This window comes from Hypanus sabinus, chromosome 2, assembly GCF_030144855.1.
Source record: "Hypanus sabinus isolate sHypSab1 chromosome 2, sHypSab1.hap1, whole genome shotgun sequence".
In the NCBI taxonomy this organism is placed as follows: Eukaryota; Metazoa; Chordata; class Chondrichthyes; order Myliobatiformes; family Dasyatidae; genus Hypanus; species Hypanus sabinus.
This window is the reverse complement of record NC_082707.1, coordinates 29,101,220-29,115,411: the sequence shown is the minus strand read 5'-3', so window position 1 is coordinate 29,115,411 and position 14,192 is coordinate 29,101,220. Positions and strand designations below refer to the sequence as shown.

At 40.9% G+C, this 14,192-nt stretch overlaps 1 protein-coding gene across 11 annotated transcripts in view; it reads right to left on the bottom strand.

Moving 5' to 3' along the window:
• The window catches only part of LOC132407396 (transcription factor Dp-2-like), a 261,808-nt gene that overhangs the window by 63,892 nt on the left and 183,724 nt on the right, over nt 1–14,192 (bottom strand). For 10 of the 11 annotated variants that reach the window (XM_059993849.1, XM_059993859.1, XM_059993868.1 and 7 more), the window contains one exon: nt 8,759–8,806. The exons of the other annotated variant lie outside the window; for it this stretch is intronic. In XM_059993849.1, the coding sequence (XP_059849832.1) occupies nt 8,759–8,806 (48 nt within the window). The remainder of the gene's footprint in view (nt 1–8,758; nt 8,807–14,192) is intronic. 11 annotated transcript variants of the gene reach the window in all.

The window sequence follows — 14,192 nt, the reverse complement described above, 5'->3', positions numbered from 1 at the left end:
ATCAACCCTGCTAGTGTTCCATCCCAATCTACTTCGGCCAGCTCCTCTCTCATGTCTTTACTCCACTGTAATATTGACATTTCTGACTTTATCTTCTCTCTCTCAAACTGCAGAGCAAATTCTATCAAATTATGATCACCGTATCCTAAGAGTTCCTTTACCTTAAGCTCCCTATCAAATCTGGTTTGTCACACAACATAACACCCAATCCAAAATTGCCTTTCCCCTAGTAGACATTCCATCTTTTTTTTAAACAGTACACAGCCTGAGAACTGCACAGCACTTTAAATGTCTTTTTTTTTGTAATATGCACATCAAACAAACAAAAACTACAACTCACAACACAAATAAACGTCAGGCAGTCAAAACAGCTGAAAGACACAATGGCAAAAGTAAAATGTTTTGACTAGACAGCATTGGCATTCGGCAGACTGGCAGTTTATTAACAATAAGCTATCAACTTCCATTCTGTGTTTATTGTTACAATTTGTAACATTATTGTAACTTGAAATATTGACAATGAAAATACATTGAAGCTCTAAAATGTTTCAAAGTAAAGGTTGTGGTACTTTCATTACCGTAGATTCCGGACTACAGAGCGCACCTGATTAAAAGCCGCACGCTCTAATTTTAGAAAGAAAATCAATTTTGTACTTGTACAGGCTGCACCGGATTTTAAGCCGCAGGTGTCCCACGTTGTAATAAGAGATATTTACACAGAAAGATATTACACGTGAGGATTTTTTAATTTTTAATTAAATCCGTATGGTAACATAAACAAATACATATTGCAAATGCTTTTTTTCGAACAGTGCCTGTAACACAGCTACTTTTAAATATACATACGTATCGGTAACACACAAATTACATTGCGTATACTTTTTTACTGAACAGTGCATGAACAACATTCCAATATCTCCTAATGACTGGTAAAAAAAATATATATACTGTAGCCTATCAGGAAAAGTTATTGATCGCCTTCTTCATCTTCCTCCTGCGCACTAAAACCATCAAAGTCCTCTTCTTCAGTGTCCGAATTGAACAACCTCAGGATCTCGTCACTCACTTCAGTCTCTTCGTTGTCGCTCTCACTTGAGCGCACGCGGTCCTCTTCATCACGCAGCAGTCCAGCCTTTTGAAACCCGCTGGTGATGGTGGATGTTGTGACACGGCTCCACGCACTTAGGATCCACTGGCAGACTTGAGTTAAAGATGCTGTTCGCATGCGTCCTGTTTTGGTAAAGGATTTCTCGCCGCTCGTCATCCAAGCCTCCCACTCAACGCGCAGCGCCACTTTAAATGCCCGGTTCACGCTGATGTCCAGTGGCTGCAAATACTTCATGGTGCCCCCAGGAATCACAGCTGGAATTGAGTTTGTACTCTTGATGGCAGCTTTCACTGAACTCTCATTGTCAACCGCTTAAAAATCACCATCAAGTGGAAGCTTTAGTCCGGATGCTGTGCAGCTCAGAACACAAGTAAAATGCGTTCTCTCATGGCCACTTGTTTTCAGTGTGATGGACGAGTCACCTTTTTTATTAACAGTCCGAGTGAGAGGCAGGTCAAATGTCAAAGGTACTTCATCCATATTTATGATATCATCTGGCCCGATGGAATTCTCCGCTATCTTTGTTTGAGTGAATGTGCGGAAGTTAGCAAGTTGTTCCTCATGGTTGGGAGGTTGCTGCTGACACAGAGTCGTGCGTACCCTGACGGACAGGTCTTTTCGTCTCATAAATCTAAAACACCACGATGGCCCACCTCTAAAATCTTCGATTTTCATTTTGGTGGCGATTGCTTTAGCCTTCAGTCTGATCTGCACGGTGGAAACACCGCGGCCGCCTGCTCTCTGTGTGTTAACCCAGTCTTCAAGAAAGTTTTCAAGTTCGGGCCATCTGCTATGATTACCTCTGAAAGCTTTTGTCGTCTTTCTGCATTGACTCAGTTCTTCACGCTGGCGTCTCCACCGTCTCACCATCGATTCATTTATGCCAAGATTATGTGCAGCAGCTCGATTTCCTTCTTCAACCGCCAGATTGATCGCCTTTAACTTAAAAGCTGCATCATATGCTTTTCTTCGAGTGTTTTCCATGTTGATGAGGGTGAGTACAAATGACTGATTTACAATAATTTAATTGTGAAAGTGCGCTTGATTTATCGTAAAATTTCATTGGACCTCTGTGAACTACTCATCAATTTTATTGGTCTACTGTTACGAGGCAAAATGTTTTTGGCGGCATGAAAAAAAAAACATGCATTAGCCACACCGTAGTATAGGCCGCAGTGTTCAAAGCGTGGGAAAAAAGTAGCGGCTTATAGTCCGGAATTTATGGTATTTAGAAAATGTACAGATTATATTCAAAACACATAATCAACTGTATATTTTACAATTATATAAACATGGACTTCAAAATATTAGCATAATTTCAAAATTATATTAACATTGTATAAAATTCCAGTTGCGTGGTAAAAAAGGATGCGCACCCACACAGCTTAGAAGGAACAGTGCCCCGGGTAGGCTCAGCCACAGGCTGCTCTAAAAAGCCATCCCATAGGCATTTTCCTTCTGTCGGACCCAGCACCAACCTGATTTTCCCAACTTACCTCAATGCTGAAATTGCCCATGTCCAGGCTACTGTTCAGAGGCCTATATATAACCCCCATCAGGGTCTGTTTACCCTTGCAGTTTCTTAACTCTACCATCAAGGAACGGACATCTTAAAATCCTACGTCATATCTTTCTTAAGGATTTGATTTCATTTTTTAATCAACCACACTCCACCCCCTCAGCTTATTCTTTTGATACAATGCGTGTCCTTGGATGGTAAGTTCTCAACTATGATCCTCTTTCAGTCACAACGCAGTAATGCTCACAACATCATACCTGCCAATCTCTAACTGCACTACAAGATCATCTACCTCATTCCATATACTGTGTGGATGCAATTATAACACCTTCCGCCTGATTTCATCACCCTTTTTGATTTTGCCCCTCATGTAACACCTCAACTCAGCCCACTGATTACAATTTTGCCATGTCATCTGCCTGTCCTTCCTCAGTCTCATCAACTTGTATACTAACTGCCCCATCCTCAGTCCGGTTCTCATTCTCCTCCCAAATTAGTTTAAATCCTCCCCAACAGCTCTAGCAAACCTGCCCGCAAGGATATCAGTTCCCCCTTGGGTTCAGGTTGACCTGTCTTTGTTTAAAGCTTTCTATCTTAATCGTTATATTCTCTCTTCAGGACCTCCTCCCTTTTCCTACCTATTTCTTCTGCTTACAGAGATAAGTGCCAGAAGGGAGATTAGTGGGGAGGGACAAATGGACAAGGAATCACAGAGGAAGCAATCTCCATGGAAAGTGGAGAGTTGGGGGTGGGAGGCAAGTTGTGTGTTGATGGCAGTGTCCCAGCAGTTAATGGCATGACTCTTAGCAGTGTGGAGGAACTGAGAAACCTTGGGGGTCACCATCTATAGTTCCCCCAGAGTTGGCACGGGTTGTTGAGAAGGCATATGGTGTGTTGGCCTTCATTAGTTGTGGGATTGAGTTTGAGATCCACGAGGTAATATTACAGCAGTACAAAACCCTGGTGGGGCCACACTTGGATTATTGTGTTCAGTTCTAATCACTTCATCATAGGAACGATGTGCAGAGGAGATTTAACAGGATACTGCCTGGACTAGAGGGGGTGTCTGATGAAGATACAATGACTGAGAAAGATAAGGGGTGACTTGATAGTTGTGTACAAGAGGTGTGGATAGAATGGATAGCCAGAAACTTTATCCCCAGGGAACAAATGGCTGAAACAAATGAGTATAATTTTAAGTGATTTAAGGGATGGTCTTTACCCATAGAGTGATGGGTGCCAGTGGTGGAGGCAGGGGTAGATACATTAGGGGCATTTAAGACAGGCATGTAGATGACAGAAAGATGAAGGGTTATGTAGAAAGGTAGGGTTAGATTGATCTGAGTTGGTTAAGAGGTTGGTACAACATCGTAGGCTGAAGAGCCTGTACTAGGCCATAATGTTCTATGCTCCAAACCCCCTTCCAAGTCACACAACAATCCTGACTGGGGAACATGTGACCAACCTGTTGATCAAAATCCAGGATCTTGTTAACTGGGAATGCCTTCAGAGTGCACAGACTGTGCCAGATCAAGAAGGTGTCTTATCAACAACTGATGGGAACTTATGGACATTCAGTAAATGCTGGCCTTGCTAGCAACCCTTATCACCTAATGCTTACCATACTGGAGGAGTCTAGGACCAGAGGACATGGCCTCAGAACAGGGATGGACTTTTAGAACAGAGATGAGCAGGAATGGGGTAATTCTGTTCCTATGTCTTACAGTCCAATGTGAACTTTAATCATTGGACGCCACTGCAACAGATTGTGCGCTCTCCAATACTCATTTTATTTATTTAGAGATACGGCAAGATAAAAGGCTCTTCCGTCCTAATGAGCCCAGGTCGCCTATGTACCCACGTGTTCAACGAACCTACTAATCAATACATCCTTGGACTGGGATAAAAAACCAGAGCACCCAGAGGAAAACCATGTGATCACAGGGAGAATGTAGAAACACCTTACTGCCAGTGGCAGGAATTGAACCCGGGTCACTGGTGCAATTATGGTGTTACATTAACTGGTAGACTACCGTGCTGCCTGCCCCAGTACAGTATCACAAGGAGCAGAGTGAAGCTCGGGGAATACAGAGCATTCTGTCAGTATGAGTGAAGAGACGGATGAAAACAAGTTCACAAGACATGGAGTAAAACAGTTGAGTGGGAAAGGACAGTACAATCAAATTTTGAGATTCTGGCAACAAAGTAGGGCAGTATCTATAAACAGAAACAGTTCCCTTATTAAAGAAATTAGTAATTCTGGTGAACTGATCCAGCCGCAAATCCCTGCATAGCAAATTACATGGACGGCAGTAGATGCTTGGTGGCAAGAAGAACCACTTAGCTGCCAAAGGCACTTTGTTCTGGCTTGCTTACCGTGAAACAGAATAAACTGATGAATGAAGCACTCCAACAGAAATCATGGTGCCTCGTATTAAGGGGCTCACAAGGCCAAATACACTTGGTAGCATTTGATTTTGTTCTTTTAAATAAAAGGGAAAACATTACATTTCCTTCAAAAAAAAGCTCTTGGAAGTTTGATTAGTTTCCAAGGGAAAATAAAGCAGGTCTGTGTGGTTTAGCAATAATTAAAAAAAAACAATGAGATCTTCATTGTACTTGTTAATGCCCCAAGGAGTTTGCTGGATTGCCATATTAATGTGGTTCCTGTCCAGTGCAACCCCTCAGGGAATTTACAGCTTCGTCATAACAAAGTAAGACTTCAGCTTCACAGATACTGAAGCTTAATAAGATTCTATTCATAGAAGGAAAGACATTAGTCAAGTAAAAGTGGTGACTGGCTGAAGACAATTCATATTGTGCTCACTTAATTTCAGCAATCATTCATCGCCTCAAAAAACATATGGATAATGAAACTTATTATTGGCTGAAATAAAAATATCCTGCTAAGGGAAATGAAACCTAGCTACATCGTTGGAGTTCACACATAAGGAAGACAAAACAACTGCATAAGCTATAAACGTGTCTCAGGGGAGGTCTGAATGTAATAGAGAAAGACGACAAAATTAAAGCAGTTCTTAGATAGGTGTGTGGGTTGCTGTGTGGCATGGCTCATTGGGCTGTTCCATGCTGTATCTCCAAATGAATAATAAATAAATTACTTCCGGCCTTAATGCCCTTAAGTTTAATTAGTTCCTTTATCCAATGATGTTCTATGCTGTTATTAATTGTGTTACACCAAAACTGGTTTCATGGCAAATAGTGATGTTTCCAATTGTCTCAGATTATTTGTTTCTCCCTTCTCAGGGAGTGGAGATCACACGTAGCCTTACATTCCGGGTTTGTCTGCCTGCTCTGCATTTTGCCACTCCTGAATTCTTTGGTCTACGTCAGGCATGGGCAAACTACGGCCCGCGGGCCATATGCGGCCCGTTAAGCTTTTTAATCCGGCCCGCAGAACTTGATGAAATTATATTAATAAACCTTGTTAACGTTTTCTCCCCGCAATTCTCGCGTTTTCCCAATAGATGACGCACTCTATATACAGTGACCTTTGCTGAGGTGCAGCGTATTACTCCACATTTGTGCTTTACTTTGTGACCTTGTGGCGACCCATTTCCTGGCACATCCGAACCGGCTCACAATTAGCCAGCGTTCTGGCTAAGGGAGATAGCTTGCGGGGATTTGCGAGCACAGAGCTCCGCATACCGGCGCGCTCTCCCTGCTTTGTCATTCTGTGGGTCGTTGTTGAGTTTTGGCACAGGGGACAATTGAATAAGAAGGAGCAGGACAAGTAGACCTGCATCTTCTACCGTTTTTGAAATAAAGACAGTCAGGAGGAGAGTGATGATGATAATATCTTGAAGGATAACAGAATTTTCAGTGCTTTAAAATAATAACTGTTACTATTAAAAAAGCTGTATTTTATTCATTTAATTTTCAGTGTTTTAAAAGATTTCAATAAATAGCTAAATACCATGGGACTTCAAAGACAGATATTTTGTTGTAATGCATTTGTTCATTTTCAATTGAAATTAAAGCACATGTTTTCTACATATCCTATGATATTTTATTTTCTCTTATGAGGTGTATTACCAAAACACTCCGTCCATCTGCTCCTGGTCCGGCCCCCCTGTCAAATTTTAGAACCCTTTGTGGCCCTCAAGTCAAAAAGTTTGCCCACCCCTGGTCTACGTTCTCACTCCCGAACGGCTCCCAATCACTCATTGACCAGACAGCCTTGTTTACAGCTTATCCCCATGGTTGCCTCAGTTTTACTCTACCAGAGACTCTCTTCTCCCCAAACCCTTCCTGCAGTTAACAAGCTTCTTTTCTCTCTTTCCCATTTCCAATACATAGTCTTCCACCCGAAACATTACTTTCCCTTAGGGTCCCACAACTACAGCCTGAGCAGTTTCCTCCACACTTCAGAAGAAAAAGAAAATTCTGGAATCAAGGGTGATCTTGAAGAAGATCAGGAGGCAGGTTCAGGAAATGGTTAGAAATGCAAATTAAATATTGGCCTTTGTTGCATGAAGGTTGGTGTTTAGAAAGGGGAAGAACTTGTGAAGAACATACATGGTATTGGGTAAGGCCACACCTGGTGTGATGGTCCCTTTACTGAAGAAGGCATTCGAAAAGAGACACACTAGACGAATTCCTGAGGCGAAGGGGTGGAAGTAGTTAGAGAAAATCACAAGTGACTTAAGAATTACACTCCACAATACCATAAGACATATGAGCATAATTAAGCCTTTCGTCCCACTGACTTTGCTCCACCATTCAATCATGACTTACTTATTGTCCCTCTCAACCCATACTCCTGCTTTCTCTCTCTAACCTTTGACACCCTTAGTTATCAAGTACCTGTCAACCTCTGCTTTAGATACACCTAATAATTTGGATTTGACAACCGTCTGTGGCACTGAATTCCACATAATCACCACCTTTTGACCAGAGAAATTCCTCAACTCTGTTCTGAAGGGATGTCCTTGTTCTCTGAGCCTGTGTCTCTGGTCCTAGAGACACCAACTATATGCTCCCCACGTCCACTCTATCTAGGACTTACAATATTTGATAGGTTTCAATAAGGACACACCCCACCCCTCCCCATTCATCTAATCTCAAGAGTCCAGAGTCATCAAATGCTTCTCATACATTTTCATTCCCAGGATTACTCTTTTAAACCTCCTCTGGACCCTCTCCAATGCCAGCACATCCCTTCTTAGACAAGAGGCCCAAAGCTGATCACAATACTCCAAGTGCGGTCTAGCCAATGCCTTATGAAGCCACATTCTTTTCGGCTTGGAAGAATGAGGGACAACTTCATTGAACCATGTAAGATCCAAAGGGCCCCATAACAGGGCAGATATCGAGATGTTTCCATGAGTGAGAAAATCTTAAATCAGGGCCATAGTTACAAAATCAGGAATGGCCATTTAAAACCAAGGTGTACAGGTGCTTGCTGAATCATTGGGGACATTCAAAGAGAAGGTAGGTACATTTATTTTTTTTAAAAAGGTGGGCAAACACGAAGGGCCAAATAGCTAACTCCTGCACCCATTTCTGTTCTAAATTACATGGAAGGCTATCTGCTGGATGATTTGAGTATAAATGTTATGTCAAAAGAGCTACTGTCACAGAAACCGGTTAAATGCAATTTTCCTTAACTCACATTTAATTCAAATATGACGATCACTTCTACAACACAATAAGCCAATTAAACATTTATTTTTAAAAGCAAAGGAGCTCTGTAAGCAATTGCTAGCATGATATTTAAATCTAGATATTACTTAGAACATCATTACTTTCACATACATATCTTACTTAAACTTGAGACTGTGGACAAGCTGATGGTTAATCTACTGCATTCAGGAGGTTGACGTGGTAAACATGGACACCTTTTCCAAGCTTTGCTGGGTATTGCAGTTTATTTTGCTGGAAACCCCCTGCAATGGAAGCAAGCAGAGCCTGCGCAATGGAACAGAACCTGTTCCTAGACAGACACACTAGCTTTGATGTGCAACCAGGTTACAGCCCACTGAACAAAAAGCTAATTTTAGCCACAGAAAATAAATCACAATTGACAAAGCATCACAATTCACGAGTTACTGCTTCCTCTAATAAAATACATAACATGGGGAAATCATAAAATACTAATATGTACTTACTTTTCTGAAAAATCAGATTCAATAAATTCATGAGTACGTTTTCTGCTCCTGCAAGGAAGAGAAAGCCAATTCGAAATTTAAGGAATTAGGGATATCTTTCATAATAGAATATTTAAAAGTAGCCTGAAATACTCCACTGCATGCTAAAAATAGTAGAGGCTTCACCAGGCTGTTTATATCGCAGCAAATAAGCACGCTTAGTTTCTATAATATTAACATATATACAGATTATCCTACTATTCATAGTGCTTTCAGAAATAAATAATTTATTGGATTGCTAGTATGGAGCAGCTAAAAAATATTCTTATATTATTTGTCCAGATGAATAGGGAAAATGGACCATACCTATGAAGTATGAAAAATGTATTTAATTTAGATCTAATTTGTCAAACTAGTTTATGGCAAAATTTTAGATAACTTCCAATGGGAGTGAAGAGCAGGCACAGGATCCTAAGAATAGCATCTGCTCTTTGTTTTCTTCTATTTTTAGCACCTGTGCTTAATAAAACTAAAGAATAGAGTACTGCTTTTACTTGTCTCCTTTTCTTACCCACTTGCTCTGTCTGAAATTTGGAAAAAGTGTTAATATTTACCACATTATTGAGGGTAAGGTCATAAGCACTAGCATCTTGCAATTAATGAAAATGTTGCAACGTAATGTACATAATGCAGTTTTCACATTAGGATATGAGGTAGCAGATAGTCATCTGCACAAAATATTCTATAGTTATTTCCTTCTTGGCATCTGTGCAAATCTTGCTACACCTAAGAATGAGTTAACACCAGTTTCCTGCTTACTAAATCTTATAATCATACATCCAACAAAGAACAATTTTCATCATTCAACAGTCATTGTTATCCGTCAGTGCACAAGTATAAAAGGAGGATGAAATGATTGTTATTCCAGATCAGATGCAGCAAAAAAAGACAATAAGCAAAAAGAAGGCAATAAACAATACAATAAGAATATACATTAGATTATCTCATATACATTGAATGTATGTCTATAAACTGACGACTGGTACAGGGGTGCCTGTACAGAAGGCGACTCTGATCAAGTACTGGTGATGGGGGAGTGGTGAGGGGAGTTAACGAGTGGAAGTGTTATCAGCTCGTAGGACGTAACCGCTTTTGAATCTGGTGGCCCTGGCGTGGACGTTACATAGCTTCTTCCCTGATGGGAGATGGACAAACAGTCCACTATCAAACTAACGACTTAACAAAAGTAACAGTTTTTCCTACTTGTAATCTGTGCTCGTTTCCATTTGCCTCATTTCCCAACAAAAATACTGCAAGGTAATACTCCTCTTTAATGTGCATTCATTCACTGGATATGGATATTCTGGCAATCCTAGAATCTATAGCAAATCTCTAAAATGACTCCCAACTGAACATGCTGCTTTGCCTCATCCACACTGCGTATAGGGGTGGAGATCAGTGGGTTAGTGCATGAAAGCAGCTTTCCTTTTCAGAAAGGCTCTAGTGAATCAAGATGGGTGTTTGAGGCACTCTAATTGTTTCATGATCATTAAGATAAGGAAAAAGAAATATTTCTCCACCACCCCTCAGGTTGCAGCCAACTCCAGGTATACAGAAGCATTGTGCTCGAGTCTGCCATATTCAGGCTCCAAACAAACCAATACTGCACTCAAATACGAAAGAAGAAACTGGAACTTCGAGAGTACGGCTAGACTCCAGGAGCCAACTGGTTTCTTTCTAGGCAATTATTTTTTTTTACGTTATGAATACAGCAGATGCTGCACAGACACCGGAGCTCAGACAGGGTTTCAGATCCAAGGTACTGAGTGTTTCTCTTTCCGCAGGTGTTGCCTGAGCTGCTACGTGTTTCCAGTGTCTTCTGTTTGAGATTTACAGCACCTGTATCTCTTCTGATTTTCACTGACAGGGAAAAGGATACTGTATCTGCTCATGGAATCACAATGAAGGTGGGAGAAATGACAGATTATTGGAGATGGAGGCCGTTGAACAGGAATCATTTTCTTTTTTCACTGTGGGGACTGAGTGAAATGGGAATGTGATGATGGAGGCAAACTCATAGATGAGCAATAATTTCCTTGTGTCAATACAGGAAAACTAGAAGCACATCCCTGGGATCTTCTATGCCAGCTAACAGGATTTAAATTTTCATCTGACATATGGCATGTCCCACCCTGCAACACACAGACAGCAATGTAGAGATGTGCCCATTCAATTTTTGTTCTGATTTGGCACTTGAATTCACAACCATCTAGCTAAGAGGGAGAAGTCCTTCTAATAATGATAACTAACAGCAAGAGTGCCTAATATTTTAGCTAGCAGACTGATTAAGCAAAGTGAATCAGGAAGGTAAAATCAATCACCATTGCCCATTTCAGTTCATTTTCCTTTCCAATGTCATTCTTTTCTAATGAGCTGAAAAGAGTGAGTTACTCCAGGGACTCGGCAAATGCATCAGGGACCTCCGAGTTCACTCAGCTCGACTTCCAGCCCAATGCCTCCCTCAAGGCATTGCCTAGAATGAAATGTAACAGCAAAATTACTGCACAGACCCCACGCCAGGCTCCTAAAAATAGCAGCTATCAAAGCACCAGGCTTGAATAGGCTTATGCAAGAGTGTGTGTGCATTTGCGTACATGTGAGTCAAAGAACTGAGACACCAAAATCAGGGCCTTTGGTGCTGTAGAATGGAATATTTTGTACCTTTTGAATTCAACACCTGCACCAAGCCCAATTAGCAACGTGGAGACTGAATCACATCAAACACGAGTCAGAAGTAAGATTATTAAAGCTGCAGCAGCTCTGGCTTTGAAGACCAACACTCAACCAAAATGCTGAAGAACAATTATTACAATCACTGAATATGACAGCTCAGAATGAAAGTTCAAAAGTCAAGCTAAATTTAGCATCAAAGTACGTATATGTCACTATATACTACTCTGAGATACATTTTCTTATGGGCATTCACAAAAGGTACACAACAGAGTCAATGAAAACTGCACACAAACAAACAACCAACCAATGTGCATAAGAAGCTAGTTTGTTCAAAAGTACATTTCTCAAAGGAAAATTACAGGCTGCCAATTGCAATAATTGTACTTCAGAAGTAATACAGATGTAAGCTAGAAGTTTTGTAAGTTTCCTGCAAAATGTCGCCACATAGCACCTTGGAATGATGTGTCCTGGTCTCAGTAAAGCCTCACTTGTCCAATCCACTGACATGTTCCCAGAGCATCTAAAATGTTTATTCACTTAAAACCTACTGCAGATTCTGCAATCACTAAACGTTCAGTATGGCAGACTCATTTTCAGATACACTCTGCATGGAAAGCTTACTTTCTGGTCTCCTGCTACTGGGCAACAGAAATATTTCAGCCAGCCAGGTTGAATTTGTCTGCACAATCATACATGATTCCAATAACTGACTATAAGCATCAGATTAGAACAAGGGTTCTCAACAAAGGGTCTATGGAGCCCTTGCTTAGAGGGGTTACTTAATAATTTTTAAAAATTATTAAAAGTCCAGGTTTTCCCTGTTCATGTCCAGCTAAAAGAGGCTCAAGCTGGTTGACTCATAGCAATATCGTACCATCATGGAGAAGATGGATGGTGGCCTGAGGGTGGCCTTATTGTGGCACAAGAGGAGACCATGGACTGACAACGGGAGTGTCAAAAACGACTCTCACATCGCCTACATAACTCTCACAGCAAATAAGATCCGCAATTGAATATGGAATAGACATTCAACCTAGGTTTTCTTTATGTTGAAACTGTGCCAGACAGATCATTAATGAGGATGCTTGCAAATGTGTTTCTGATCATTTCCGTACTGTGGGAATTTGAATTGCAATAAGCACTGCTATAGTTAGTCTAAAGACAATCCGAAAGGAAGAAAGCAAAAATCAAAAACCAAGTAATTTATAATGCAAACGCATCCTATACTTAAAAGCAAAAAGCACAGTCATACTGAAAGAGGAGATCGCAGATCCATTACCACCTTCATCAAAACAGGGAGCCTTAACAGTTAGAGTTAGAGCTATTGTAACTCTATTTCCTGTTGCTGACTGTAAGGAGTTTGTACGTTCTCCTCGTGGCCATGGGGGTTTCCTCCGGGTGCTCTGGTTTCCTCCCACAGTGCAAAGACGCACCAGTTGATAGGTTAACTGGTCCGCAGATATTGTCCTGTGACTAGGCTAGGGTTAAAATCGAGAGGCCGCTTGGTGGTGTGGCTGGAAGGGTCTGAAGGGTCTACTTCGTTTGGTATCTCAATAAGATGTGCTGTGTGTGACTGTGTGCAGCATGTTTTGCAACCTGGCCCCAGAGGGACAACATTTTATTTAGCTGCATAAATGTGTACGGTTGAATTAATCTTACAGTTAAAACTTGAACTTGAAAACGGACTTGCTTAAAGTTTGAAATTGTACTGATAGCAGGATTGAGAGCACTCAAATAAAGAGTTTGGAGATGCACAACTAAAGATGAAAAATCTAAAAAAAACAGTTGTCAATGACACCTTGCTCATCCATCACAGAACATCAATTTAAAATTTACATTTACTTTCTCAATTTTACCTGCTGTTCTTATAGCTTTACATATTGAACATGTTATGCTATGCAGGAACCGATGCAAGAGTTTTTAGATGTAGCAGTTCGCAATCAATTACTGCTAAACCTCTATTCTGTTACCAAAAAACTAATCTTGTAGGTGTGATGCTGTTGCTCTCAAGCAGTTAATATTATATTGACAGATTTTTCAGGTGATAGAAGGAACTGTAACTGCCTGTGGCGCAAGAAGCAACTTCAGTATGAACTAAGGTTCCACTTATTCAAAGACAAATATCAACTGTTTTATTGCATCACTGCCTCATGACGAACAAGTCATATCTTGAAACTGCTGCTCTATATTGTTGGAGCATCAGTTGATGTTGTGTACAGTCCTTAGATTTTCAGAAAGCCGTTGACAAAGTGCCACACATGAGGCTGCTTAAAAAGCTACAAGCCTATAGTATTACAGGAAAGTTTCTAGCATGGATAAAGCAGTGGCTGATTAGCAGGAGGCAAACAGTGGGAATAAAAGGAGCCTTTTCTAGTTGGCTGCCAGAGACTAGTGGTGTTCCACAAGGGTCTGTGTTGGGATCAATTCTTTTTATGTTATATGTCAATGATTTGGATAATGGAATTGATGGCCTTGTTGCAAAGTTTGCAGACGATATGAGAATAGACGGAGGAGAAGGCAGTATTGAGGACGCAGAGAGGCTACAGAGGACTTAGATTAGTAGAATGGGCAAAGAAGTGGCAGATAGAATGATAGCATTTATTTCAAGAAAACTAGAATATAAAAGCCAGGATGTAATGTTGAGACTTTATAAAGAACTGGTGAGGCCTCACTTGGGAGTATTGAGAGCAGTTTTGGGCCCCTTATCTCAGAAAGGATGTGC